This window comes from Mastigoproctus giganteus, chromosome 1 (assembly GCF_048544385.1).
Source record: "Mastigoproctus giganteus isolate SK-2022 chromosome 1, ASM4854438v1, whole genome shotgun sequence".
NCBI lineage: Eukaryota > Metazoa > Arthropoda > Arachnida > Uropygi > Thelyphonidae > Mastigoproctus > Mastigoproctus giganteus.
In genome coordinates, this window is record NC_143575.1 from 188,275,968 (window position 1) to 188,303,399 (window position 27,432).

The 27,432-nt window shown below is 36.7% G+C and overlaps 1 protein-coding gene and 1 long non-coding RNA gene across 2 annotated transcripts in view; one reads left to right on the forward strand and one right to left on the reverse strand.

The window, feature by feature from the left end:
* LOC150091378 (uncharacterized) overlaps positions 1-10,158 on the forward strand; it is a 46,472-nt gene extending 36,314 nt beyond the window's left edge. The window contains exon 3 of the long non-coding RNA XR_016547065.1: positions 10,050-10,158. This is a non-coding gene — a long non-coding RNA (uncharacterized LOC150091378). The remainder of the gene's footprint in view (positions 1-10,049) is intronic.
* Positions 1-27,432, reverse strand: part of LOC150091379 (uncharacterized) — a 222,147-nt gene that overhangs the window by 25,544 nt on the left and 169,171 nt on the right. Inside the window, exons 2-3 of the mRNA XM_090375266.1 lie at positions 18,088-18,353; positions 9,988-10,248 (exon numbers count right to left, since the gene is read on the reverse strand). Coding sequence (XP_090231392.1) covers positions 9,988-10,248; positions 18,088-18,353 — 527 coding nt within the window. The remainder of the gene's footprint in view (positions 1-9,987; positions 10,249-18,087; positions 18,354-27,432) is intronic.

A 27,432-nucleotide genomic window follows, 5' to 3' on the forward strand; every position in this document is an offset into this window, starting at 1 on the left:
GTTTGATAAACTTCTGGCACTCCCCTCATTGAATAACTCCTCATGTATGAATGTAGATGCAAAATACTCATTCAGTTTATCAGCTACCTGAGCATGATCATCAATAGTCAACACATCTATGTTAAGTGGTCCAATCTGATTCATCCCTTTCCTTTTAGAGTTTACATAAGTAAAGAACTCTTTGCTGTTTTTCTTTGCAGCCATAGCCAAAGATTTCTCATAATCTGCCTCCGCCTACCTAACCTCCTTTGTGACTTGATTACAGGCTAGTTTATACCTGGCTTCTGTATCACCTGATACTTTATATGCATCCCATACATTCTTCTTCTCTGCCACTAGCCTCATTAATTCATCTGACATCCATTTAGGCCTAAACTTTGAACAGTATTTCTTAGTTGGAATGAAAAGCCTAGTAGCCTCCAAAGTTAAGGAAGGGTTCCCATTTAGAATTCACTGTTGGTAACATCATCAGTTGATCCCACTGTACAGAATTTAAAATCTCTCTGAGACCACTGTAGTCACCTTTATGAAAGCAAACACCCTTCCTCTTCCCCCTTATAGTAGTTATATCTTTAAGTAAATCTCACATCAGTACAGTGGGATCACTGCCATCTAGTGGTTCCTTTATCTGCAGATTCTTAATGATGAAGAATCACTGCTGATAATCAGATCAAGGGTATTACTCCATCTGGTTGTCTCTTGAATATGCTCCTGTAGAAAACAATTATCCAATAAATCCACAAAAGTCTTGCTAGTGTGCAAGTGACCAACCCACAAGTTCCAGTCAATATCTGGAAAGTTAAAATCTCCCATTATAAGACATTCTGATTTACTCGCCATTTACTCTCATTTTTCCTTTCCCAGTGCTTATTTCACACCAAACAGACTCGACACTGCATTGTCCACCCACATCAGTTGGATGCACTTCCTTAGATTTTATGTGTTTCTTAACTAACAGCATAACCCCTCCTCCCTTCCTATCCTGTCTATCCTTCTTATACACATTGTACTCCCCAAATTCCAACTCTGCACTGCCTATATCTGTGTGACACCACACCTTTGATGTCTTCACTAGCACCTCAAGCTCATCAAATTTATTAACTATACCCCTAGCATTGGTGTACATGCAAGTATACATGCACCTGTTCCTGATCCTAGCCACCCTAACACAGCCCATATATTTACTTGTTCCACTATGACTCCCAGCAGTCCTGGAAATCTGCATTACCTTGCTTTCCAGTCTGCTGCCCATTCTAATAGAAAGCAGTGCAAGAATCACTTTTGCCTCTACCTCTAGCCACTGCTAACCTTTTAGTCTATGTATCTCCTCCAAGCTAGCAGTTTTCCGACCCACCTAACGCTGCCTCGGTAGCATCAGCAAATAATCTTGCACCCTTTCTACTTAAGTGTATCCCATCCCTGTAGAAACTGTCTCTCCTCTCAGCAAACACATTCCAGGCTGAAAAAAATTCTACCCCTTGAGCCTTGCACAATCTCTCCAGGGCCGAATTGATCGACAAGGCTCTCATCATATACTCCCTCCTATCTTGTCTGGGCAGAATTGCAGACACTTTCATATTCAACCCTAACTAACCACTTTTTTTCAACATTGACCTGTACTTCTTGAGTAAATCTGCAGATCTCTTACTCTTAATGTCATTAATTCCAACATGTACAACAATATCACCTTTTGTGCCCTGAAAAGATATCTGCTCTACAACGTCATCAACTTTTGCCCCTGGCAGACATACCCTGGTCCTGTTCCACCTATCCTTCTTACAAAGTATATTCCCCGTCTCCCTGACAATAGAGTCACCAACAATAACTAGTCCCTTTGGGACCAGCGCATTGTGCCTTGGAGATTGCCTCTGTGTTGCCTGATGCACAGGATTGAACTCTGTCATTGAATTGGGCAGCTGAGAGCAATATGACCTTAGTTGCTAATGCTCCTAAAAAACCAAATAACAACAACAAGCGATGCTTGAACCTATTAAACCACCTGTTGCTTGCCACACACTTGGCTTTGGGTTTGCCGTACTTATCCTTAATATCTTCATAAATACTTCTTGCTTTTGCTTGAATGGCCATTTGACTCAGGGGCACTTGCTTCTGAATCTGATTTTCCATCCATATTATTAACATCTGTTCCATCTTTGATATGGCACCTGAGCACTGTTTTTTGATCACTGTTGATCATAAGTGCATTGATCAAACGGGGAACATGGTACATAAAAAAGGATAGGTGGAACAAGACCAGGGTATGTCTGACAAGGACAAAGGTTGATGACGTTATAGAGCGGATATCATCTTTCAAGGGCACAAAAGGTGATATTGTTGTACACGTTGGCACTAGTGATATTAAGAGTAGAAGACCGGTGGAATTACTTAACAAGTACAGGTCACTGTTGAAAAAAAAAAAAGCCACGAATTAGGGTTAAATTTGAAAGTGTCTGCAATTCTGCCCGGACACGATAGGAGGGAGTATATGATGAAGGCCTTGTCGATCAATTCGGCCCTGGAAGGATTTTGCAAGGCTCAAGCGGTAGAATTTTTTCAGCCGTCTGTACTTGTTAACAGGAGAGACTGCTTCTACAGGGATGGGATACACTTAAATAGAAACGGTGCAAGAATATTTGCTGATTCTATCGAGGCAGTGTTAGGTGGATTGGAAAACTGCTAGCTTGGGGGGATACAAGGACTAATAGATTAACAGTAGCCACAGGCAGAGGTGAAAGTGATTCTTGCACTGCATCTATTGGAAAGCAGCAGCCTAAAAACAAGATGCAGGGTATTTCAGAGACTGCTGGGAGTCATTGCAGTACAAGTAAACACATGGGTTGTGTTAGGGTAGCTAAGAATAGGAACAGGTGCATGTATACTTGCATATACACCAATGCTAGGAGTTTAGTAAATAAATTTGATGAATTTGAGGTATTGCTCAAAACATCAAAGGTAGATATTGTTGGGATATCAGAGATGTGTCACAGATATAAGGAATGCAGAACTGGAATTTGGGGAGTACAATGTGTAAATGAAGGATAGACAGGATAGGAAGGGAGGAGGGTTATGCTATTAGTTAACATACACATAAAATCCAAGGAAGTGAAGCCAGTCGACATTGCTGGACAGTGCAGTGTCAAGTCAGTTTGGTCTGACATAAGCATTGGGAGACCAAAATTGAGAGTAGGAGTGTGTTATAGGCCTAATGACTCTGATGAATATAATAAGAAACTGTACAGGGAAATAGAGTGGGCCAGTAAATCAGAGAGTCTTATAATGGGGGATTTTAATTTCCCAGATATTGACTGGAATTTGTGGGTTGGTCACTCACACACTAGCAAGGCTTTTGTGGATTTATTGGATGATTGTTTTCTATATCAGCATGTTTGGGAGGCAACTACAGGGGGTAATACTCTTGATCTTATTATCAGTAGTGATTCTTCATGCATTAAGAATCTGCAGATAAAGAAACCACTAGGTGACAGTGATCACATGTGTTGAAGTGGGGTTTACTCAAAGAGGTAACTACCATCAAGGGAAGGGTTTTTGCTTTCGTAAAGGCAACTATGGTGGTCTGAGACAGTATTTAAATTCTATACGGTGGAACCAACTGATGATGTTACCAACAGCAAATTCAAAATGGGAAGCATTCAAAGAATTAATGGCTTTACATACCAACTAAGAAATATTGTTCAAGGTTTAGGCCTAAATGGATGTCAGATTAATTAATGAGACATATGGCAGAGGAGAAAAATGCATGGGATACATATAAATTAATGGATGACATGGAAGCTTATGATAGATATAAGTTAGTCTGTGACCAAATCACAAAGGAGATTAGGCAGGCAAAGGCAGATTATGAGAGATCTTTGGCAAAGGTTACATAGAAAAACAGCAAAGAGTTCTTTACCTATGTAAACTCTAGTAGGAAAGGGATAAATCAGATTTGTCCACTGGATATTGATAGTTCAACTGTTGATGATCCTGCTCAGGTGGCTAACAAACTAAATGAGTATTTTGCATCTACATTCACACATGAGGAGTTATTCAGGGAATGGAATGCCAGAGGTGAATTGAACTGGCAGTGAGCTAGATGATGTAATAACTGAGAGGAAAGTGGAGGAGAAATTGTTGAAGATAAACATAAAAAAGGCACCCGGGGTGGATGGGATCTATCCAGTTATATTAAAGGAGGCAGCAAAGGAAGGCAGCTAAGCAAACCCTTAGCCATAATTATGAGAGCTTCTTTGGACTCAGGGAAGGTACCCATGGACTGCAAATGTGCAATGTGACCACAAGTAATTATAGACCTGTTAGTTTAAATTCTGTTCCAGGAAAATTAATTGAGGCACTGGTAAAAGAAGCACTGCAGAATCATCTAGACAAGACTTCAGTTATAGCTCGGACACAGCATGGTTTTGTTAAGGGAAAGTCTTGCCTGACCAATTTGATTGGATACTATGATGTGGTCACAAAGGAACTGGATGCAGGGAATAACTTTGATATCATATATTTGGATCTTAGAAAGGCTTTTGATACTGTTGCACATGGAAGACTGCTGAACAAATTGGAGCAATGTGGCATTGGAGGCAAATTCCTGCTATGGATATACAGGGATGGTTGAGTGGGAGAAGACAGAGTGGTAATCAATGGTCACTACTCATCGTGGACTAATGTTATTAGTAGACTTCCTCGGGGTTCAGTGTTGGGTCCATTGTTGTTTTCTGTATTTATATTTTCTGTATAAATGATGGTATATATCAAGCTTAATGTCCAAGTTTGCAGACAATACAAAGGTTGCCAGGGTTGTTAACAACACTAATGACAGTACACTGCTGCAACAGGATCTAGAAAAGTTGAGCAGATGGGCTGAGAGGTGGCAAATGAAGTTTAACATTGACAAATGTAAAGTGCTACATATGGGAAGCAGTTACCCCAGAGTAATGTATCAATTCTGGTAGTACACTGACAGTGGTAGAGAACGAAAAGAACCTGGGGGTAATTGTGCAGGCAGATATGAAGTTTTCTGAGCAGTGCAGATGGTCTGCAAGAGTAGCTCATGGTGTCTTGTCCATGATATACAGGAATTTTTCTAGCAGGGATAAGGTGATTATCCCCTTGTATAAGGCAATGGTTAGGCCACACCTTGAGTACTGTATACAGATCTGGAGGCCTCATTTTAAGAAGGAATTAGAGCTGTTCGAACGAGTACAGAGAAGGGCAACAAGATTAGTGAATTGAACAAAGGGTTGCTCTTATGAAGAAAGGCTTAAATTTTGCAAATTACAGTGTCTGGAGACTAGGCACCTGCGAGGTGATCTGACAGAGGTGTATAAAGCCTTGAAAAACCCACAGAATTCCTGTTATTGGAATTATTGCAAATGCAATAAGATCAAGTTTACTACTCATTTATAATAGATTGAGTTAACATAAAAGCTCAATAAACCAGAAATTGCAAATTGTTTTTTGGTCGTGACCTCCAAAAATGTGCTTTAGAAAAATATCACAAAGGCATTCAAAATTGGTTCCTATAACGGGAATTTATGATAACAAAGAAAGTGTAGTGCAATTTTCATTATAAATATGACCTTTTAGAGAGATAAACAGCTTAGTAATATAGCAAAATTTTCAACTTCCAAGGACTTTGAATGAATTACAAAAAAAAAATAACATGTAATTGGGTTCACATTACGATATTTTCGCAATACCTCCATTTATCCCTACAGATGCAAAATACATTTCAATATTTTTTTAAGTTTGCATTGGTCTGCAAAAACTTACGTAAAGTCGAATGCGCAAGTTGAGTATTATGTAAGTCGGGGAGTTCCTGTATACAGGGTGTCTCAGAAATATTGGTACAAACGTTTAGAGGGGATAGGTAACATCTAATGGAATGTGAATCACATAGGAACCCGTAACTGGAAACGTCACGGGAAAGTAGTAGCAGAGGCACAAGAAGCAGAAATGACACAAGACAGTAATTAGTGGCAAACATTTTTTTTGACATAATATTAACAATGGAGTATGAGATGGATGCATTTCATGATGTTACAACAGGTGCTCAAAGGTTCCACCATGACACGCGATGCATGCGTGACACCGACGCAGCATGGATAGGCGGACACGGTCAAACACACCTGAAGTTTCTTTGACAGTAGCAGCAGTGTAGACTGTACACGCCATAAAATCCATTTCCGTCTCCACGGGCGATTCATACATGATAGATTTGAGGGCCCCCCCACGGAAAGAAATCAAGGCTCGATAAATCAGGTGAGCATGAAGGCCAGGCAACGGATCCACCACGGCCAATCATCAACGCCCAAAACAGCTGTTCAAATGGTCACGAACACATGGGCAGGCACCCCCTGCCCATGTCATGGGCAGGCACCCCCCCCCCGTCATGTTGAAACCAAATGTTGCGTCTCAAATTTGCTGGAACATCGTCAAGTAACCCTGGTAGAATTTGTTCAAGAAAGATCCGATATTTGTCGGAGTTCGTGCGGGATGGTAACAGGTATGGGCCAACTAAGCAGTCATCGACCATACCTGCCCACACATTTATTGCGAAGCGATGTAGTGCCGCATGGGGGCGATTGTGTGGGTTGTCGTGTGCCTACACGTGAGCATTGTGCTGATTGAATAAGCCTTCCCCGAGTGAAATAAGCCTCATCCGTGAACAAAATATAGGCTGGAAAATTCAAGTCGAACACTTTCTTGGAAAAACCACTGCGCAAAAGCCACACGTGCAGGATGATCTTGAGGGAGCAGTAACTGAACCCTTTGGAAATGAAAGGGGTGTAAGGAATCGTCGTGCCAGACACGCTGTACACTGCAACGAGACACTCCTAAGGCAGAGGTAACGGCATGTGTGCTGGTAGTAGGATTATTCTGGGCGGAATTCAACACACTTTCTTCCATGGCGGGAGTTTGCGTCGAACGTCGTCTGTCCACACTACTCCTGTTACCTCTAAATGATCCATAATCGCACAAATTTTGATGCACACGTGCAAACAAACAGTGGTCCAGTACATGTCTGTCTGGGATGCATTCTCCATAAATTCGTTGAGCGGCTCGTCCATTGCCCTCTGCTAATCCATACACTCTATGCATGTCTGCCAGCTCACAGTTTGTATATTGATGCATGCTCTTCGTGCGACGACTACTGCTTGAATGAGTAAACCAGAAATTTTTCCTCTCGCAAAGTGATGAACAGTGCAATCTACCGACTTACGGTGACGTTTCCAGTTATGGGTTCCTATGCAATTCACATTCCTTTAGATGTTACCTACCTCCCATAAACGTTTGTACCAATATTTTTGAGACACCCTGTATACACATAAAATATATGTATACACACGGGAACTTTTTCAGCAGGGACAAGGAAGGAGAGAGAGAGAGAGAGAGAGAGATATTGGGTTCATAGAGACCCTTCGATAAAATTTAAGCAGAACACAGAGCTAGCCAAGACCAAAACAGCAATGATGAGAAGATCAATTTTTTCTCATTGTTTTCTTTTTTTAGTATGTTGCACACAGAATTTGTTTAGGAAAAACTGTCAGACATTTTATCTTTAAGTACTGAATCATTTAATGAAAAAAAGGCCATGATACAACACTTACTTGTCCAGCTACAGTTTATGCCCTTTACACTGCTGTTGCAACCAGTTATTTGGTTGTAAGAGCAGTGGATGCTGTATCATGACATGTTAGTTCACACTGCATTATTGACAAGGCAATTTCTGCTGGAAAAAATTCCTTCAGATGGAACATCAACCACATCAATATAATCAGTTCACCCAATTAATGTGTACAAAGGAAAGTCACGGCAGTCCAGAATCAGATCAATGATGAAAGACGTGCACAGAATTGCAAAGGGCAAAATATGAAAAAGTGTGGCAGGCTTTGATTCAATTATTTGCAACCAAAGTTATATAGGTTGAAGCAAAAGTACAGGAAAAATAGCTGTATCATCTTATCCATCATTTGAAAACAGGTTGATATAAAAGTTGAACACATTGTGTATCTAATCAGCATGTACAAGAATGTTTTGTCCAGTTGTTTACTTGTAATATTAATGAAAGGTTTTTAAAATACAGCAGAACACTTCAATATTGGTTGATTGCTCTTCATGGTAACAAAATTCTCCTAAATTTAGATAAGAAATGTAACAAGAACTGTTAGTTTATTCCAAAACATGGTAATGTTTGGAAATAAAAAAAATTTTCAAAACAGAGATGGGTACTGCATGAAGAACGAACTATGGGTGCTTCTCATCAACTTCCAAAGTAATTTTGTAAGTTGATTTCTAGGACATTGTAAAAACAATATAAAATGACAAAAGTACTACAGTCCAGAGAGAAAGGCCTTTTAAGAAATTCCTCCAGTCATTTCTATATCTATGTCACTGCTGGCTACAGCAATGCACAAATAATAACTAAATTATGTTTACATTCCCCCTCTCCAAACAGCCACATAGGGTTGGTAATTTACAAGAATATTGCCATATTTTGTGGTTGCATAAATTCAAATACAGGCAGTTCTCGCTTTACGAGTTCTCGGGTTTACAAGTTTTTTTTTCCCCCAAGTATCAAGTGTCAACAAAATCGAAAATATGAACATTAATTGCAAAAAATGAATGTTAAACATTCATAAATAACGCATTTCAAACCACGTGCATAAGTATACAATACAGTGTACCCAGCTTTACGATATTAATCCGTTCCAGAGACACCATCATATCGTTAAACTATTGTAATGCGAATCCAATAACACATTGTTTTTTGGTAATTCGTTTCAAGATCTCAGAAGTCAAAATTTTTTCGCTGTATAACTAAGCTACTTATCTTTCTAAAATGTCATTTTTAAGGTCACGAGCATGACTTTAAGGCTATATAAAAGGTCATGAGCCTGGTTTGTAAATTGTATTAGTTTGCAATTCAAATCATTAAAATGCACTACACTTTCATCGTTATCATATGTTCTGTTAGAAGAATCAATTTTAAAAGACTTTGTGATATTTTTCTAAAGCACATTTCTGGAGATCAATTTGCACTTTCCAGTTTATTGGGCTTTTCTGTTACTGCAAGCAATTATAAATGGGTAGTAAACTCGATGTAATTGCATTTGGGAAAATACCAATAGCTTGAAATGTGTTTCCCCTTCACTGAAATCTTCAATCGTATAAAAAACAAATAAATTTTCAAAATCTTCTCTTCATTCCTTTTTTTTCATAAACTTTTTATTTACTTCACGCAAAATTTATAAAGAAAACAGATTATCTTGGAAACAAACGCCTCTTGAAACATTTCTTAAGAAGAAGACTCCTTGTGCAACAAACCAACGAGTGCCGAGCCAATAATGATAAGTGATCAACGAGTGTGCATTTAGTCGATGATGATGAAGAATAAACATTCTTTAACATTTGTAAGTCGTAAATAATTTCTCTATTATTATAATTTGCTTGATTTTACAGGCTACGTTTTCATTTCTTTGGATAAATCAATCATTGTTTAAACATAAACTAATTAGCTAACTAATTTCATTGTCAAGAACGTAACCCCTATTTTTAACCTTATGTCTATGTGAAAATAAATTCCCGGTTTACGAGCGCACACTACGAATGAATTAACTCAAAGTCGAGAACTACCTGTACATCGCAAAGGGATGGCTCTGCCCTTGCACACTGACCAGTTATTTCCTTTTCCAGACAGACCATGCCTAGAATATCAGAACCAGCATGATTTCTTTGTAGTAGTACTGTGTTAAGCTAATACCATTAAATATGACTGTAAATTTGCATTTATATTTTTCTATTATATTCAAATACATAAGGAAGCCTTTCACTTTATTTAAGAAATTTTTAAAAATATTTACTTATTCTAATCTTGTTAAAATCTAATTTCTTTAAACAGAGCACTTTTGCTATGTAGAGATCATCTAGCATATACTTTTAAAATAAATACAAATGCCTTCTAATAATATAACTTACATGGATTAAAGAGCGCCGGAAAGTAGACATTTTATTAAATGTTGACTCTGTGATATCTATAGGAACTACAGTTGAAGGATATTCCATAGATAAAGCCAGCATTCTTTCTTCTGGAGAAGGCAATCTATATAAATCTGAACTTCCATCACTGTATAAAATACTCTCATCATCTGAAAGTACAGTGTCATAGTCTGTCTGGTGATTTAAACTGCCAGATTCTGTTCCCTCGTGCACTTCTCTAGCAACACAGAAACTAGAAGGCTGAAGAATACAACAATTAAAACTTGTTTTCAAAAAAAATATATATATATTATATATATATATAAGACATTAATAAAAAATACAACAAAAAGCATGCTTATGTCTCCTATTTAAGAAATTTTCCCCTTGTCTATATACAGTAAAATTCTGTTAGTAATCTTGATAGTGCATAAATCATTACATTATACTGAAATTGTGTTAATGAGATAATTGCAAATTATTTCAAAAATGATTACTTTTTCAAATAAATTCTGCTGCACTTTTCTAATGTGCTGAAGTAGCAATTCACTTTTATTTTATTTAAATATAGACTTCAAAATCAATAATAAATAAGTGTATAAAATATTAATAAACCACACATTCAGAAATGCAGTATGGTACAACTTGCACATATAATAAAAACTTGATTCAATATATTTTAGAAATAATGAACAAAGTCCACCGAAACAGTTGTTTCATCTGTACAGAACCCACTTATGTAGCTACCTCAATCTGATGAGTTAACCATCAATTAAAATATTTTCATAATAAAGCACAAAGGCTGGTCTTCATTTTGCTTATTAATATGATATTAGATATTAATAAGCATTAGATATTAATAATTTTATAACCATTGAAATAACTTATTGTTAAAATACTGTACGTAAGTCATGTTTACAGTTCACTTTATGAAACTATAAACAAGTCTAAATTCATATGCTGTGGGAAAGTGTGTCCAATGTACAAGCAAGACCAATGTGATACAAAAACATTTTCCTCTTGTGAGAATAATAATAGTATTAGTAATAGCAAATGATGTAAGAAAGGAAGCAAGCTTACATAGCAACAATAACAAAAAAAAAAAAAAAAATTCACATCTGGCCATCCCCAATAACAGTTTGTCTAGTTCTTTGCTACCCACTTTTACAACTCCAGACAGAAGTTTGTTCTAACAATTAACTGCCCACTGGCTGAAGGCATATTTCTGCATATCTATCTTGCAACCATCTTCTCTCAGTTTGAATTTATGCCTCCTCGTTGTGTGTAGTAGAGGAAAGACACCATCAGTATTGAAGCTTACTACTCAATTCATTCAAAAGCCTTAAACAATTTAAATCAGATCGTGCAGGTGCCTAATCTCCAAACACAACAATCCACATCCTTCCTAAAAGGAGGCATCCAAACCTGTATGCAATACTCAAGACATGGCCTAACTACTGCCTTTTACAGTGGGATAATCACCTGCTGGAAAATTCCTGTATATCATGAGCCGTTCTTGCAGTCTATCTGCACTGCTCACAGAAATTCATGTCTGATTGCACAACTGCTCCCAACTCTTTTTCATTCTCCAATACCCTCAGTGTTGTGCCTCACAGTTAGTATGTTAATCTGGAATTACTGTTACCCCCTACACAGTACCTTGCATTTTTCAAGGTAAAACTTCAATTGCCACTTCTCACCCAGTTGCCCGAGTTTTCTAGACCTTCTTGTGGCAGCATACCCTGATTACTGTCATTAACCACTTTTCCAACCTTTGTATTATCTGCAAATTAGACATTAAGCCTTCATCGCTATCATTAATGAATACAGAAAACAACAATGGACTCAGCCCTGAACCCTGGAGAATTCCTCTAATAACAGTAGTCCAAGAAGAGCAGTACCCATAGATAACCCCTTTTTGTCTTCTCCTGCTCAGATGTCCCTTTATCCATAGCAGTAATTTATTCCTAATACCATGCTGTTCCAATTTGTACAGCAGTCTTTTATGTGGGACAGTGCCAAAAGCTTTTCTGAAATCTAGGTATATTATGTCAAAATTATTCATTGTATCCAGTTCCTTTGTTACTGCATCATAGTAGCCAGTGCTACTATGATGCAGTAACAAAGGTGCCAGTACTCATTCTTTGCTATCAGGAAAAACTGGAAATTAAAAGAACATGAAAATTACAGTACTGTAATAAATTATTTCCTGATATTATTACTTTAGTAGTAATGTTTTTGGAATAAGAAGAACAAATTAAGTATAATAACACAGTTTATTAAGCATAAATTTTTTATTCAAGTATTCAGGGTGTTTCAAAAATGATGGTCAATAATTTAAAGGTGAAAAGTACAAGCTAAAATTAGCAAAAAAGTCCCAGTGAACATTGGGCCGCAAATGAACCATTTGAGATAATGCACATTTTCTGTTAAGATCCGCCACTGACTATGGGAGAACCTTAGTTTAGCAAAAATCTGTGAATCATTTGCTAGGGGTGGTTTTATTAAACATAAGATAATACATTTTTAATTTTTGGTTCCAACACCACAGGATTTTACAGATGTTATATGTTACAGGATGTTACAAAAGGTGTTCAAAATGGTATCCTTGCATCCGTACGCAGCTTTATAGTATTCTCTGCATTTAGTTGCAAATCCTCTCAGGCATTCCTGTGTCATTTCTGATTTGCTGAAAGACTCCAACCCGACGCTGCAATTCTTCAACTGTGTTAATGTCAGAAGTGCACACCAAGCTTTTTACATGACCCCAGATACAAAAATCCATAGGATTTAAGTCTGGTGATCTGGGAGGCCACAATACAGGCCCACCTCTACTTATTCACCATTAACCATACCTTCTAGTTAGATACAGTCACAACTCATGCAAAACTCAGGCAACACAGTGTATGTTGCAAGTTGTATTGAGTTTAGTTGCGAGGTGATCTGATTGAGGTATATAAGGCTTGAGTTGAGCACACCGAATTGTGATGGGATTCTTCCACTTGCTCAGATTACAAATCTAAGGGGGCATAAATTCAAATTGAGGAAAGACAGTTGTAGAATAGATGTGTGGAAATTTGCTTTTAGCCAGTGGGTGGTTAATTGCTGGAACAAACTTCCAACTGTCGTTGTGTGGAAGTTGATAGCTTAAATAAATTCAAAGGAACCGGACAAACGTTTAGAGGGAATGGTTGTGTGAATTTATTTTTTTGGCTGATGCTACATACGCTCCGTAGCCAAGTGGTCAGGGGCGGGAGTGCAGTAGCACACGCTCTTTGAGTAGACCAGGGTTCAAGCCCCTGACTGCTGAATACGGTCGATCTGCCAACCCGCACTGGACCAGCATGGCAGATTATGGTCCATTTCCCTCAGCATGAATTGTTCAGGAGGCTTCCATCCTGCAGTGGGTTGATAATGGCTGCACTTTACCTTTTACATAAGCTCATATGCTTGCTCTCTTGCATCACATGCTTCTATTACTATTAAAATGTGCCGGTGCACCATCATGCATAAACCACATGTTCTGGCATTGCTGAAGTGGAACATTATCAACATCAAGGAGATCTGGAACATCATTCTGCAGGAACTGAAGGTACAGCTCTCCTGTTAGCCCATTTGGCAGAAAGTGTGGTCCAATTAGACTGTCTCCTAGTAGCCCTACCCAGACATTCAACGAGAAATGTTGCTGATGTCGTGACTCGTGAATTGTATTAGGATTTTCGTCAAACCAAACGTGACAGTTATGAAAATTAAAAATACAATCATGAGTAAACCCAGCTTCGTCAGTGAACAAAATGTTTAAAAATTGAGGGTTCAGGACACACTGTTGTTGCATCCACTGGCAGAAGTTCACTCTGGGAGGAGGGTAGTCTGTATTGCTGAGAACTTGTACATGCTCGATATGGTAGGGGTACAGTAATTGGTAATGTAAAATTCGCCACACACTGATTTGACTCAGTACACGCTCTTGCAGAGCATTGCTCCTTGTCAAAATTCCTGGATTTTGTTCTATTCTTTCTAACACCCTTTCCTCAACATCAGGTGTTATGCTTCTGGGCCTACCTGCTCGTACTCCATGTCTGAAGTGCACGTATTCTCTAAGGCGTTGATGTACCCTGATCAATGTGCACTTGTTGGGCTGCCTTCAGCAGGGAAATGCTTCTTTGTACGAACGTGCAGCCTCAAGTGCGCTGCCATTGTCTTTACCATACATGAAGTGCATGTCTGCATACCCTTCATTGCTGTAAACCTCTTTCCATGTTGACTATCCTTTGACAAGTACTAGTATGCCTGCTACATCTCAGAGCATTGAGAGAGGGGGAAATAGACAGAATGAGCATAACCTAACCTAAACAAACACCTTGTCAGTGGTGGATCCCAACTAGAAATGTGTAATATCTTGAAAACGATTCACTTAAGAACCCATGTTTACTAGGTTTTTTTTTTGTTTATAGGTTTTTTTAGGTTTTTTTTTTTTATATGTAGTCTGTACAGTTCACCTTTAAATTATTGACCATCACTTTTGAAACACCCTGTATAAAAAATAAGTAAAATGTGTAAAAAGTAAGTAATAAAAATTAGTAAAAATAATTTCATAATAAAGTTTTTATAGAATTCTCATCCAACACACTATGCCAACTGCTTTTCTTACTGTTTGTGTCTGTGATGAATGATGCTTCCGAAGCAGCCACGACATATTTGCTGGATTGAAGTGTGTCACCAGTGGGCCTACAATTTTAAGAAATTGTTTTTGTCATCTACAAAGCTCTAGTTTGCGGTGACAATCAGATTCATTTGTGAAAATCCTTGTTCACATTCACTTGATGAAATTGGTAACTTCTTTTTCACCAAATGCCAACATTTCATGTTTAGAAGGTTTAATACCTTCACTGTCCTCATTTTCCTTCTCTCAACATCGATATTGTCACTAGTTATTAAATTTGAACTTTTTTTTTTTCTTCTGAAAAACTGTCCAAAATGTCAGTGCCATTCGGATGTTCAAGTACTGTGGACCAAACAGAGATAGGGAAAATTTGCGATAAAATGTGGATAACGCACTTCTGTGAAACAACAGAAGATTATTTGTCGGGCTAAAAGAAAATCACTCCCTCCTAATTCTCAAACGGGCGCTTACAGTTGATTCACAGAGGGTTCCAACCTACAGCCTCCACGGAAAGTGAATTAAAAGAGCATTTTAAATTTTGATAATTATCGAAAAATTCTTAATAATTAAATGTTTTGTTTAGTAAATGTAATCGTGTACTGTACTTAATAAAATTTTCAAATATTTTCAATTTTAGGTGTGTCATTATTTTTATTTATTCACCTTATATTCATCTTAAGCAGTGATCCTTTCAGGTTGTAAATTTTCTAAAATGAGCATTTAAAAAGGCAAAAATAAGGTATTTTTTTGAAAAACAAAAAGTCATTTTTTATAATTTTAATAAAATCTAAAAAATAAATAGTGACAGATTTGCTACACATAAATGTTGGGAATTTGCATTTTTTTAAAATATAGCCTGAAAATAAAAAAAGGGTAACTTGAAAACTGAAACTCCCTTTTAAATGTAACAAGATATGGAAAATGTAACGCACTAATTTTTCTTGAATCACTCAGTGCAACCCCTGAAAGAAATCTAACTTTGAATATGGCCCCTGTACGGGAAAAGGTTGGACGCCACTCCAGTAGAAGGTGGACCTGAGCCCATTAGGAATACCCCTCTATCTGCTCACTGTTGACTAGTGAGACTTCTCTGTATGTGGGACAGGTGGTTGGATAGATTTTACCAGGTAACACTGAGTTGTAGAATGGTAATCCCTTTAGCGCTCTCAATTCTTGCTTAGCAGCAGCACTAATTTCCTAAGTTGCCTGAAGGCCAGAAGTGCAAACAGTATGTGCCCAGTTAATCTCTCCTAAGCCGTTCGTTATATGAAAAATTTCTTCACCCAAAAGAAAATATTTTAAATGTAATTTCCAAGGGGAATTAAAAAAAAAAAAAAAAAAAAAATTTTGTTATAAAAGGAGTTTGTTAAACAGATCCAACTGAGTAATTTAGAATTCTAAAAATAGTTATAAAGTTTTATATAGAAAATATCTTAACAATAGACAGTAAAAAATGCAAATTTAGTTAAATAACTTTAAGCTTATTTGAATAGTAGGTAAACATGTGAAAAAAATTCCGGAAATTACAAATTTCAAATGGGATGGTACGCCGTACCGTTGCATACCATCCCAAAAAAAGCAATGATAGTAGCCAATCTGACTGGTCACATAAGGTTGCCTCTTAAAAAATCCATGTTGCAACTTATCTTTTGAACAATATGCAGCAACTTGTCCTTGTTTAAATTTTTCATTACATTAATATGAACTTTAATAAACCTTAATTCATTGTAATTTTCTTTTTCATTTCTGCCAATCTCTGAACCCATAACCGGAAACGTCACGAGAAAGTAGTAGAAGAGGCACAAGAAGCAGAAATGACACAAGACTGTAATTAGTGGCAAACATTTATTTGACATGATATTAACAATGGAGTACGAGATGGATGCATTTCATGATGTTACAACAGATGCTTGAAGGTTCCAACCATGAGATGCGATGCATACGCGACACCGACGCAGCATGGATTGGTGGACACAGACACTGTCTCGCCATGAGATCCATTTCCATCTCCACAGGCGATTCATACACGATAGATTTGAAGGCCCCCCACAGAAAGAAATCAAGGCTCGATAAATCAGGTGAACATGGGGGCCAGGCAACAGGTCCACCATGACCAATCCATCGACGCCGAAAACACCTGTTCAAATGGTCACAAACACACCTTCCATAATGGGCAGACGCCCCATCATGTTGAAACTAAATGTTGCGTCTCACATTTGCTGGAACATCATCAAATAACCCTGGTAGAACTTGTTCAAGAAAGATCCGATATTTAGTGGAGTTCATGTGGGATGGTAACAGGTATGGACCAACTAAGCAGTCACGGACCATACCTACCCACACATTTATTGCGAAGCGATGTTGTGCCGCATGGGGGGGCGCACCGTGTGGGTTGTCGTGAGCCCACACGAGCATTGTGCTGATTGAATAAGCATTCCCGAGTGAAATAAGTGTCATCCGTGACCAAAACCTAGGCTGGAAAATTCAAGTCTTGAACACTTTCTTGGAGAAACTGCGCAAAAGCCACACGTGCAGGATGATCTTGGGGGAGCAGTAACTGAACCCTTTGGAGATGAAAGGGGGTGTGAGGAATCATCATGCTAGACACGCTGTGCACTGCAACAAGACACTCCTAATGCATAGTCAACGTCACATGTGCTGGTAGTAGGATTATTCTGGACGGCATTCAACACACTTTCTTCCATGGCGGGAATTCGCGTTGAACGTGGTCTGCCCGCATTACTCCTGTTACCTCTAAATGACCCATAAACGCACAAATTTTGATACACACGCGCAAACAAATGATGGTCCGGTACATGTCTGTCTGGGAAGCATTCTCCATAAATTCGTTGAGCGGCTCATCCATTGCCCTCTGCTAATCCATACACTAGGTGCATGTCTGCCATCTCACAGTTCGTATATTGATGCATGCTCTTCATGCGGCGACTTCTGCTTGAATTAGTAAACCAGAAATTTTCCCTCTCACGAACTGATGAACAGCGCCGTCTACTGACTTACGGTGACGTTTCCGGTATGGGTTCCTATGCGATTCACATTCCTTAAGATATTACCTACCTCCCCTAAACGTTTGTACCAATATTTTTGAGACACCCTGTATATGCTGAGTCAGTCAGTGATGTCACTCATAGGTGGTGGGATGCATCCAGTCATGGAGATAGGTCATAATCTTTTCACTGATGAGTGTATTTATTCCTTGTATAGTAATACGCACCAAAGAAAGTAAGTGCCAATTCTTTTGAAATTTTTGTGGGTGGAGGAGAGATACTACCAAATTGTCAAGGGTTTTGTGGCTATTAAAGAGTTGGAAGATCCAGTTAATCTTGCCAGCATCCACAATTTGCAGTTACCTATCTATCAGCTCTGTACATAGTTGCAATATTAATTACAGGTTAAAAATATTTCAAAACTAAACTTACCCTGCGAGTCTCAATTTCTAGATTTGATTCTTTACCTTTTGCATCACCAAAAACAGGCATGCACATAAAAAGTTTCGAACCTGTGCATCCATCACTCCGATATTGATCGATGGAACGTATAATAGGTACTGGATTTGCTGCTGCCACCTGATATAATTTTTGAATGCATGAGGGTCTTGTTTCAAGTATAAATAACGTATCATCACATTCATACTTGGTTTTATAATGTTGTTTTACTTGGCTAAATTTACTGAGGTCTCCAAGAGCTAGGAACAAGACAATAAAAATTACAATCATTTTAATATATAATAGTTAAAATAATGTATTATGATAGCTATTTCTTCCTCTTCATTTAAATTCAAATTGATCTTATATTTGATTTTTAAACACCTGTAGCCCCAAATTGTAACACAATTTGGAGGAGCAAACAATATCTAAATTTAAAATAAAAGTGTATGTATACATTTTTATTCAAAAATACACAAACAATTCAGAGAGCTTAGTCGTTTCCCAACCTGCAAATCAGTTATGAACACACACACACACAAATTCTCTTGTACAAACATAATATGTACAGCCCAGTGTAGTCTTAAATGCTAATACATTATACAGAGTGGCAAAAAAGCTCAGTGAAAGCAATACAAGTTTATTTTGGATCCGATATCATATGTAAGGTACAATACATGCGGATAAATAATTTTTAACTAAGCTACCAATGTGATTAACAGTTTGGAAAAGTTATAAATTTGATATTTGTGCAATATAAGTCTATAAACAATATTCTGGGGTGTCTTACACAATAAATAAATAACCATAATGTGCAGATAGGACTGATTCCACAAGGACAATGTCCTTGCATTATTTTGCTAATTCTAAATAAGTTTTTTTGGCTTAATCACCTTTTTTAAGCTGTAGGTTATTATAGTTTAATCTACACTGAAAAACTTAGTATTCATCTAAAATTTTGTGTTTCATCTGTATTGGATCAATTTGTATCAATATAGCTTAAACTTTAGACATACATCTTCACATGCAGGGCTGCTACTTTATACCCACATTTGTTTCAAGTTCATCATGATTGAATATAAAAATTTAATATAGTCTATCTGCATTTTTACATTTGGTCATAAGGATATTCAAACAATGGGTAGAAAGCAGAGGTACTGCTTGTAGAAGATATACAGATATGTGAACATGCAACTCTAGAAACAAAAGACAAAGGTGAGACATCCATGCTGCATAAGGATTTTAACCTCAACAGAAACAGACTTTATGAGCAGATAATGAGCAACAGCATGAAAAACATCATCTGTAAAGAAATCAAACTGTTTAGGCAGCTCAAAAAGGCAGAATTCAAATATATTACAAGAAGCATGTATGTAACACATAGTTAAACTACCTCATCCCTTATTCAAATTATAGATCCCATCACCTCTAAATGCAATTGAGATGAAAGCTAATGGAGATGAGAACTTTTACTGTCAAAAGCAGTATCAAACAAAGACACTGCTTTGACCTAGAAAAATCTAAATAGCTGTTTAGTTTTGTTTTCAATGAGTCTCTTTGGAGGAAAGGCTGAAAGCACAGCAGCTGTTCTCCCTGGGCATGTTCCTGATGGAAATATTTAGAAGAACTAATTGAATTGAATTAATTAGGAGATTTGATTCCAGGACATGATTCAAATTAACAAATCTTTATTAGTAAAGGCTGAAAAGGCTCAAAATAGAGAATTTTATAATTTTTAGAATGGAAGGCAGTTAATATTAGCATTGTGGTAAACTGAAACTGTGTTCCCATCCATTTTTGAGCCCTGTCATGAAAGGGATCTCTCTCTCTCTATATGAAAACAGGATTTTTGGAATTCTTGAAACTTTCATTAAAAAAAAAGAGAGAATGCCATGTTTATCCTTTATCCCTGTAATTACCAACATTGTAGTAGAAGAACAAATTGTATTGAAGTTTTTTTTTTTTTTTTTTTTTCCCCACTTTTGGCTTGTTTTAGGTTAGCTTTATGTCCAATGAGTAAAAAAATTACTCTAATACGAAATTTCATCCCTCTCTAAAAGACTGGCAAAAATTTCATCTTCTGTCAATAAACCTGGTCTGGAACATACACTTGCAATAATTCTGGATGCACGTTCATTCTTGAACGTGCATCCAGAATTCATTCTTGTTTAGAATGAATTCATTTGGCAATTCCCCAGTGTTACACAGTGATCCAAATTATAATAACATACATATATGCAAGAGAATCACATGATTTTTTGTCATGCAATGGGTGCTGCTAGTGCATTTTCTCTTTGGCCCATTTTAGTTTCCTTTTTCTAACTACATATATTAACCCCAGGAGCTCACATCTGGTGAGTATGGGCTTGGCACACCCAGGGTCCTGAGCCAGGTATCATCAATCTTCTTTTTCTTGGTGATTCTCTCTCTCAAGGTAATTCAGAAAATTGTTTTTTTTGGCTGGTGCAGCATAAGCTTCAGGCTTCCTTGCACCATATGGCTATTAATAATAATAATAATAAGCACTTTTGTAAAAGTCACAGAGCTGTGTAGGATGGCACCAAAGACTGTCACTTTGCATATAACTTTAGGCTGTAGAAAACTGTGGCAAGAAGTCTAATCACTACCGATTTTGAAATTCCTTCTAAATATGTTCCTAATTTATCCATAAATAAGGTTTCAGTTTGGCTGCAAGCACAGTATACCAATTTCTTAGTAGTAAGAAACAAATGAGAAGTGCATTATTCAGATATATATCAATATTTTCCAAGAAAAAAAATTCAAATTATTCTTAACACCAGAGCTTGTCACTCATATTCCTATAGTATCTGTCTATAGAAGAGTGTGTTCAGACTGATTTGCATATTGCACAGACTGAAAAACCTGGAATAACTCGCAGAGAAAACCTCACTCCACCTGCCTGAGATCAGATTAACTACAGCCTCAATTGAAGGGGACTTCAGAATTCCTCCAGTCATCAACAGGAATCAGACCTAGACCTTTCCAAATGGTCTAGGTCTGGTTCCTGTTGATGGGTCTGATTCCTTAGATGCCAGTGTACCATGCCATCTAAGCTGCCATGAAGGGCATCATCATGTATTAAAGTGTTTTTTTCTTTGCTGACAAAAGACCCACTTTAGCTCCAACCATTGATATAAAAGGACTTAATGCACCTACCTGCCAGGAGTCTCATAATGCAGTAGATGTGGCATAATTTTATTGGTTTTCCACCACAGAAAATTTCTCTGCAATAAACTGTATTGAGGATTATGTGGAAGGAGAATCAATGAAGCAAATGTCAGACCCTTCTTACTAAATATTTTAAAATGTTTAAAAAATATATAAAATATATTTTTTAAATATAGTATAATTATAGTTCTGTAGTTATAAAACTACTTTTTTCTTTTATTTTAGTTAAAATTTGAGTGGTAAAAGATGTATTGGTAAGGACTGCTGTATTTTATTTTTTTTTATTGAAAAACTTATTTCACTATTAGTGCTAACCAAATGATGCCCTGAGCTCTTGCTGTGCCAGCAAAAATAAATACCATATTTCCCAGACCATAGGATGCACTTTTTCTCCCTTAAAAATGTTGCCTAAAACTTCTCTGCATCTTATGGTCTAAAAATATACTAAATGCCCTGCACACTATGTTTTTAAATCTAGCCACGGCTAGAGAAATTGAGGTCAAAACATCCAGGTAGCCAACTGAAACAGCACTTTTAGTGTGACAACTTCAGATTGCTTATGATAGAGCAAAAAAAAAAAAAGTACTGAATTAATCAGAGTTTGCTGTAATTCTAGCAAGCCAATTGTAGCCACTGGCATTTCAATTAACATGTTCACTGCCTCAACACGTGTGTAAAACAGTACCACGGGTGGTATGCTGCAGCACACAACTTCATTCAAAATGCACCCAAGAGGTGTGCATAACACATATATGACCAATCATTCTTAAGTGGGTCAGCCAACAAGTGCCATAAACATAAAAGCACATGAAATTAACAACTACCCAGTATTGTCACACCGATTGAATGATTTGCAGTAATTCTTGATGTTTTTTTTATAGACTTGGCACACAGTTTTATTTGTTTTTTGCTTGTGTTGATTATATACATGAATAAACTTTTCATAAAAAAAAGTTTTACACTTTAGATTTACACTTGCACAAAAGCAAGTTTTGCTTTTAGCAATGGATTCCAACCTTTTAATTTTCAATCATTATGTATGAATATTCAGAGTGCTGAGGAGATGTCTGAACGTTGATTTTTTTTTTTCAACATTCTGAAAATTATGGCACATTGAATGAGTTCTCTCACATTTAGGTGGTTTGGCAGTGAGCATGTTAACAAATTCTTCAAAGCATTCATGTATAAAGAGTGAAGCATATGGATGGAAATACCAAACCATAATTTTACACCAAGAGGTTGAATGAAGCAACAACAATTTCACAGATGTGTGAATGAGTGAAAAATTCATGGGAATTAAAGAAACATAACACAGTTGCCAGGTCTTTCATGAAATATGTATGCCCTTGACAGCAACGAAGATGATATATTCTTTGAGGAGAGTGAAAGTTCGGATCAAAACAATAGTAATGATGCGTTTTTGAAACTCTAAAAGTTCATTCTACACTGGCATTTTTGCCAGTGTAGAATGAACTTTCTACACTGACAAAATTCAAAAATGCTTTAGTAAACATTTTTGAATTTGTGTTTCAATTATATTCATTAATTTTTTTTTTTCCCCAAAAAATTTGCCTTTTAAAATATTGATGCATCTTATCATCCTGCATATATGGCGTATAAATAAAAAAGTAGTTACTGTGTATATATATATATATATATATATACACACCATACACATCCCTCCAGTAATTAGTCTAGTTCTTCCTTGAATTTATTCAAACAAACTACCTACCTCCACCAAAATAACAGATGGAAGTTTGTTCCGACAATCAACCACCTGCTGGCTAAGAAAACTTCCGCACATCCAAAAACCATCCTTCAATTTGAATTTATGCCCTCCCACATGTGTAGTCTGACCAAGACTACATGTCTTAGTCGTAAACAGTTGCCCAACAGAAAGTCCTCTGTGTGCAGGTAGCCTTAGTATTTATTTGACACTGAATGAAAAATTTAATTGTAGCATGTCAATTTGAGGTATAACATTACTACTAATGCCGAATAATGGTTAAAATTAAAAATAAGGCCAGTAGAGCATTTTTCATTAAATAATGACGATTTCAATCAATATCCATTTTAAACTTCAAAACGCCAATAGCTAAAAAGTAATACAGGCTGTTTAAAAAATATGGTACTCTAAAAGAGAAAGCAAAATTAAAAATTTAGATTTTATTTCAAGATACTGAAACTGGGAGATCAATGCTGAAACTCAAATTAATAGTATATTAATGTAAATTAGTAATGTACTGTAATATAAACCCAAAGGGATTCTTAAAGTAAAAAAAGAACCACTTAAAAATATCTTTCAAGAAATTTTCTCTCTCTCTCTCAAAAAATTAGAATAAATTTGTTTTAAGCTGTGGATTTTTCCAATGGTAAAAAGAGATTCAAAATTTGCCCAACCCAAATACCAGTAATTAAAATTTAACTCTTTTACTATCACATTATGTAAATATAATAACCATAATGATAATAAATAATTGTTATTGTGCTTGTTTGTTATTTGGTTTTTAGGAACATTAGCAACTAAGGCCATACTGCTCGGGAGATATGCGGTGGTCATTCCCTGACCTTTCCGCATCCTCCGTATTTGGTGGGCATGGGCTCGAACCCCGGTCTAATCAAGAAGCGTGTGCTATGCACTGCTGCACCTGGCTATGGAGGTGCCAATAAATAATTGCAAAAATTATAATAAATGGTGAAAATGTCCACCTTGCACACAAAAAACAGTAGTGGTTTCTTAAAGGAGTTAATGAAGGAAAATTTGTATGTGCCATGTTGATCCCTCAAAATATGTTATTTGCATTTTTTATGAAAAACTAGTGAAAAAAGGACTGAGTTTGCAAGTTTATAAGAATAGAGCTTGTCAAATAATTACATATTGTTTATAGGAAAATATTGAATTACTAAATTATAAGGGTATAAATGGAAAACTACTTAAATATTTCATTATAAGAAGTCACTTAGATACATTACAATTCAAGTTATTCCACATGATGTTATTCCACTTTTTCTCAAAGAGAAAAGGTGGGAAATCTGTATATATCCAAGAAAACTAAAGAAGCACAGGGCTGGATTAAGGATGAAATAGGCCCCCAACCATATTTAAATTTAAGGCTACGTTAATATATATATATTGCACATACATATAAAGCTGCATCAATTGTGAATTTTGCAAATAATGTGTTTTGCAGTGCATTGTGGGTTGCATAAATGTTCTAAATGCATTTGTTAGATGGGATATATAACTCTGTGAATGAAATCCAATAAAAAGACTCCACCTGATATATCTAATTACCATAAATAACTTCCCAAAGGGTAAAATGCGTAATTAATGTAAATATGAGAAATCATGCAAATGGCAATCATGACAACCAACCATAAATTTTATTGCATTTATGTGTACAAACTGAAATGACAAGTTAACATAATAGTATTATGTACTGTCAACCAGCAAAATAAATCCTCAATATTATGTTGTTCCTCCTCGAGCTGCAATTACAACCTTGCAACAACCTAGCATAGAGTTAATCAACTTCTGGATATATGGTTGGCCAATTTCGTGTTACCACACCCTTACAATGCTCTCCTACAGTTTAATCTTACTTGTTGGCTTCTTCTGAGCAATTTTAGATGCATTATGTTCCAGCAATTTTTAATAAGGTTCAAACTAGACTGTTGCCAAGCCAGTCCAACACTGTAATACCAGCATTTCTGAGGTATGACTGCACTTTAAGAGAGAAAAACGAGGGAAAACATTGGTGTAAATATGTTTTAAGCCTTGTGAGACAGGAAGACAAACTCATCAGTAAATCTAAATAGCATTAAAAACAACATGTGGCAAGGTGCCGAGTCCTGTTGAAAAATGCTGTTTTGGACGTCTGTGTGGTGGTCCCTAATAATGGGTTTCACGCACTCCTCCGAGATAGTAGTTTAGGTTTCTGCATTCACCGTTCTGTTAATAAACTTCGTGCATTTGTTTCAACACCAGAGGCATCTCAAAGTCCAGTTTTCGATCAGGAGCACTAGCATGGCAATTATGAAGGCATAGCCATTTCAAATATCGATCTTGGGAAGGTGTATCACTCTCTTTCCGCCTGATCCAGGTCTTTTCTTCACATCACCGGTTTCACGCTTTAATTTCATAACCCGGGATACTGTTGACTGGCAGTCGCCTATTTTATCAGCGATAGCACGTATGGAAAGCCCTTCCTGGGACAGAGCAACAGCTACACTTTTTTTTCCTTGGTGTCAACTGAACATATGGAGCCATGCTTACACCTCTACAAAACAGGATACTAATGAGCTTGTATACCTTTACAACACCGTATTTATGGAAATGGCTGGTGCAATACCTTGCAATTACTGACTGATGCAATACCTTTGCTTTGCAACAAACAAAATGACTAATCAAACAATATCTTATAAGTTCTCACTACAAATGTTACTTTTTTTAAGGTGATGCAGTTTTTTTTTGTCTGCCACTGTATATTGTGAATAATAATTCCTTGATAAAAATCTAAACAAAGAGGTCAAAAATATTTGAAGTTTTTCGACTTGGAAAAAAAGTAATAAAAACAATTTTAATAGAAAAACTTTTAACTAATTTATTATACAATAAAAAAGGGTATAAGAATAAAATTTAAACACTTAACAAGTTAAGTACTAATATGTAGGTTAGTGCAAATGCATAATTTTAACATAGCTATCGTGCCTCCGTAGCCAGGTGGGAAGGAGCAGCAGTGCATAGCACACGCTTCTTGATTAGACCGGGATTCGAGCCCGTCACCACCAAATACGGAAGATGAGGAAAGGTCAGGGAATGACCACCACATATCCCGGAGCAATATGGCCTTAGTTGCTAATGCTCCTAAAAACCAAATAACAAACAAACAACAAACATAGCTATCTACCAAAGTAGTTAAATTAATTAATTTAACTACTTTGGTAAATAACTATGTTAAAATGATGCGTTTTCACTAACCTACATATTAGTAATTATACCTCGTAGCAAGAGGCCTTTGCCCTTAAATACAATAGTCTATAATCTATATTAACAAGTAAGTTTAAGTATGCTTTTATATTACACGTTTTCTTGGTTTATTATTAGAAATTTTTATCACTACTTTAAATAATATTTACACTGAAAATGAGGCCCCTCTTCAGGTGAGACTCCCAACCTTCAGGTTTGGCCGTAGCATTAACGACCTGATTAGAAGCATAAACTGAGTATACTAACCAAGCAAAGCAACAGTGTGATGGTATAGCACCAAAATTTTCTGAACGATTCATAAAAATGATTCGAAATTAAGAATAGGTAAACTTTCTCCGAGTTTTTTTATCGACCAAGATATGGAGAAAAAAAAAAAAATACAATTTATTCCCGGATCAGTTTAATCACGATGCGAAAAAAAATAAAGGGAAGCATCGTGCTGTACACGCGGGTAGTCTGTGGTAAGTTTTTTCGTTTATTATTATTATTATTATTAATAGCCATATGGTGCAAGGAAGCCTGAGGCTTATGCTGCACCAGGAAAAAAAAAAAAAAAAAAGGTTTCCGAGTTACCCTGAGAGAGAGAGAGAGTCAAAAGAAGACGGGAATCACCAAGAAAGAGAAGAATGATGACATCCAGCTCAGGACCCTGGGTGTGCCAAGCCCGTACTCACCAGATGTGATCCCCCGGGGGTTATCTGTCGCCATATTTTTTTTTTACGTAGGTTGCTAACATTTTTCGATACAGTAAGTCCCCAACTTATGTAGCTTCTGACGTTATTTATATTTTTTTTATATGACTGAAGATTTCATTGAAATCTTCAGTCATATAAAACTATTTCACCGTAATGACATAAAAACCCACAGAATTCCAGCTATCGATATTACTACCCATTTATAATAGATTGCGCTAACAGAAAAGCCCAATAACCGGAAAGTGCAAATTGTTTTAGGTAGTGTTCTCCAGAAATGTGCTTTAGTAAAATGTGAGCTCGGGTGGGGTGATGATAGTGAGTTTTCGTCCCCTGTGAAGTTCTTTTCAGAAAATTTAGTTTTGACTGTTATGTGCCGACTAAGAGAATAAGTGACAGCGGCACCAGTAAGTCTATCAAGAAAAGGAAAGCGATCGAGTTGGATCAGAAAATTAAAATAATAAGGAT